Raw genomic sequence first — 1,129 nt, 5'->3', positions numbered from 1 at the left:
GAAAGTCCGGGTTTTAAGAGACTTCAGTACATCAACTTTTTTGTTTTTGGCGCTTAAGTGCTGTTAAGTTGAAGTGGGATTCAGTCCTGATTAAAATCAGTGGCTGATGGTTTTTAAGAGTTTTGTTGTCTTGTTTCAGCTTCGACTTCCGAAGGAAAACGAGACGGGACAAGCCATCAACAGCGTTGCGGAGAACGTCATCGAGCTTGTGGAACGAACTCGGTAGGATGACTGGTTCGACGAGGATACACTCAGGAGGATGATGGACGCCTGGAGGAGGACGAGCTCGAGGAGCTGTAGCAGCAGCATCGTCCCCTGGGAACATGAAAGTCCTATCAAAAACTCAACACATCCCGCAAAAGCTTCGTGGTGCAAGACGAAATGTGCCGGGTTAAGGACGGAGGCATCCAGACGGACAATCGTGAGGTGATCAAAAGGTGGAAGCAGCACTCCGATGAAACTTGAATGGTGCACATGCAGGAGACCAAGAAGTTGGGAGAAGCTACATCGCCGACGCCTACGACGTTAGAGGAGCCACTCCCAACGAAGTTAAGGAAGCCATTCGCCATCCTACTCCGCCGCCCAACGCCACAAGCAAACAGAATCCAAAAATGCCGTGAACACCAAGTCTCTACGCATCTATTCATCAACTTCAAAGCCGCATAAGACACGATCGACATTCATCGTGGTGCTAGAAGGTGTTATTCGACGAGCGGTGGGCGAAATGCGGAGCACTTTTTTCAACTGATCCTTATCTGCTTTGCCGATGACATTGATATAGATGGCAAATCATCTGCGGCGGTGGAGGAGATCTACCGTAAACTGAAACACGAAGCTGGAGCGATTGGGTTGATCATTAATGAGATGAAGTATATGCTGTCCGAGCCCGCTTGGCAGTAAAAAAAAGATCACGATCGACGCCGACGAGCTGAAGCAAGTCGAAGTCTTTGTCTATCTCGGCTCACTGGTGACCGCAGACAATGACACCAGCCGTGTGGAGGAGAAGGATGAACCACGAGCTCGCGTGATTCTACGGAGAACCCAGTATCCAGAAGGTGGTGAAGGCTGGGCAGGACATGTTGCAAGAATTCCGGACGACTGTCCTGCAAAACAGGTGTTCGCAGCCAAT

At 49.9% G+C, this 1,129-nt stretch overlaps 1 protein-coding gene across 1 annotated transcript in view; it reads left to right on the top strand.

Moving 5' to 3' along the window:
- The window catches only part of LOC129753275 (uncharacterized), a 4,392-nt gene extending 3,492 nt beyond the window's left edge, over positions 1–900 (top strand). The window contains exon 2 of the mRNA XM_055749073.1: positions 782–900. Coding sequence (XP_055605048.1) covers positions 782–900 — 119 coding nt within the window. The remainder of the gene's footprint in view (positions 1–781) is intronic.
- Positions 901–1,129: the final 229 nt, after the last annotated feature.

The sequence above is a fragment of the Uranotaenia lowii genome, chromosome 3, assembly GCF_029784155.1.
Source record: "Uranotaenia lowii strain MFRU-FL chromosome 3, ASM2978415v1, whole genome shotgun sequence".
In the NCBI taxonomy this organism is placed as follows: Eukaryota; Metazoa; Arthropoda; class Insecta; order Diptera; family Culicidae; genus Uranotaenia; species Uranotaenia lowii.
This window is presented reverse-complemented; position numbering and strand designations above follow the sequence as displayed.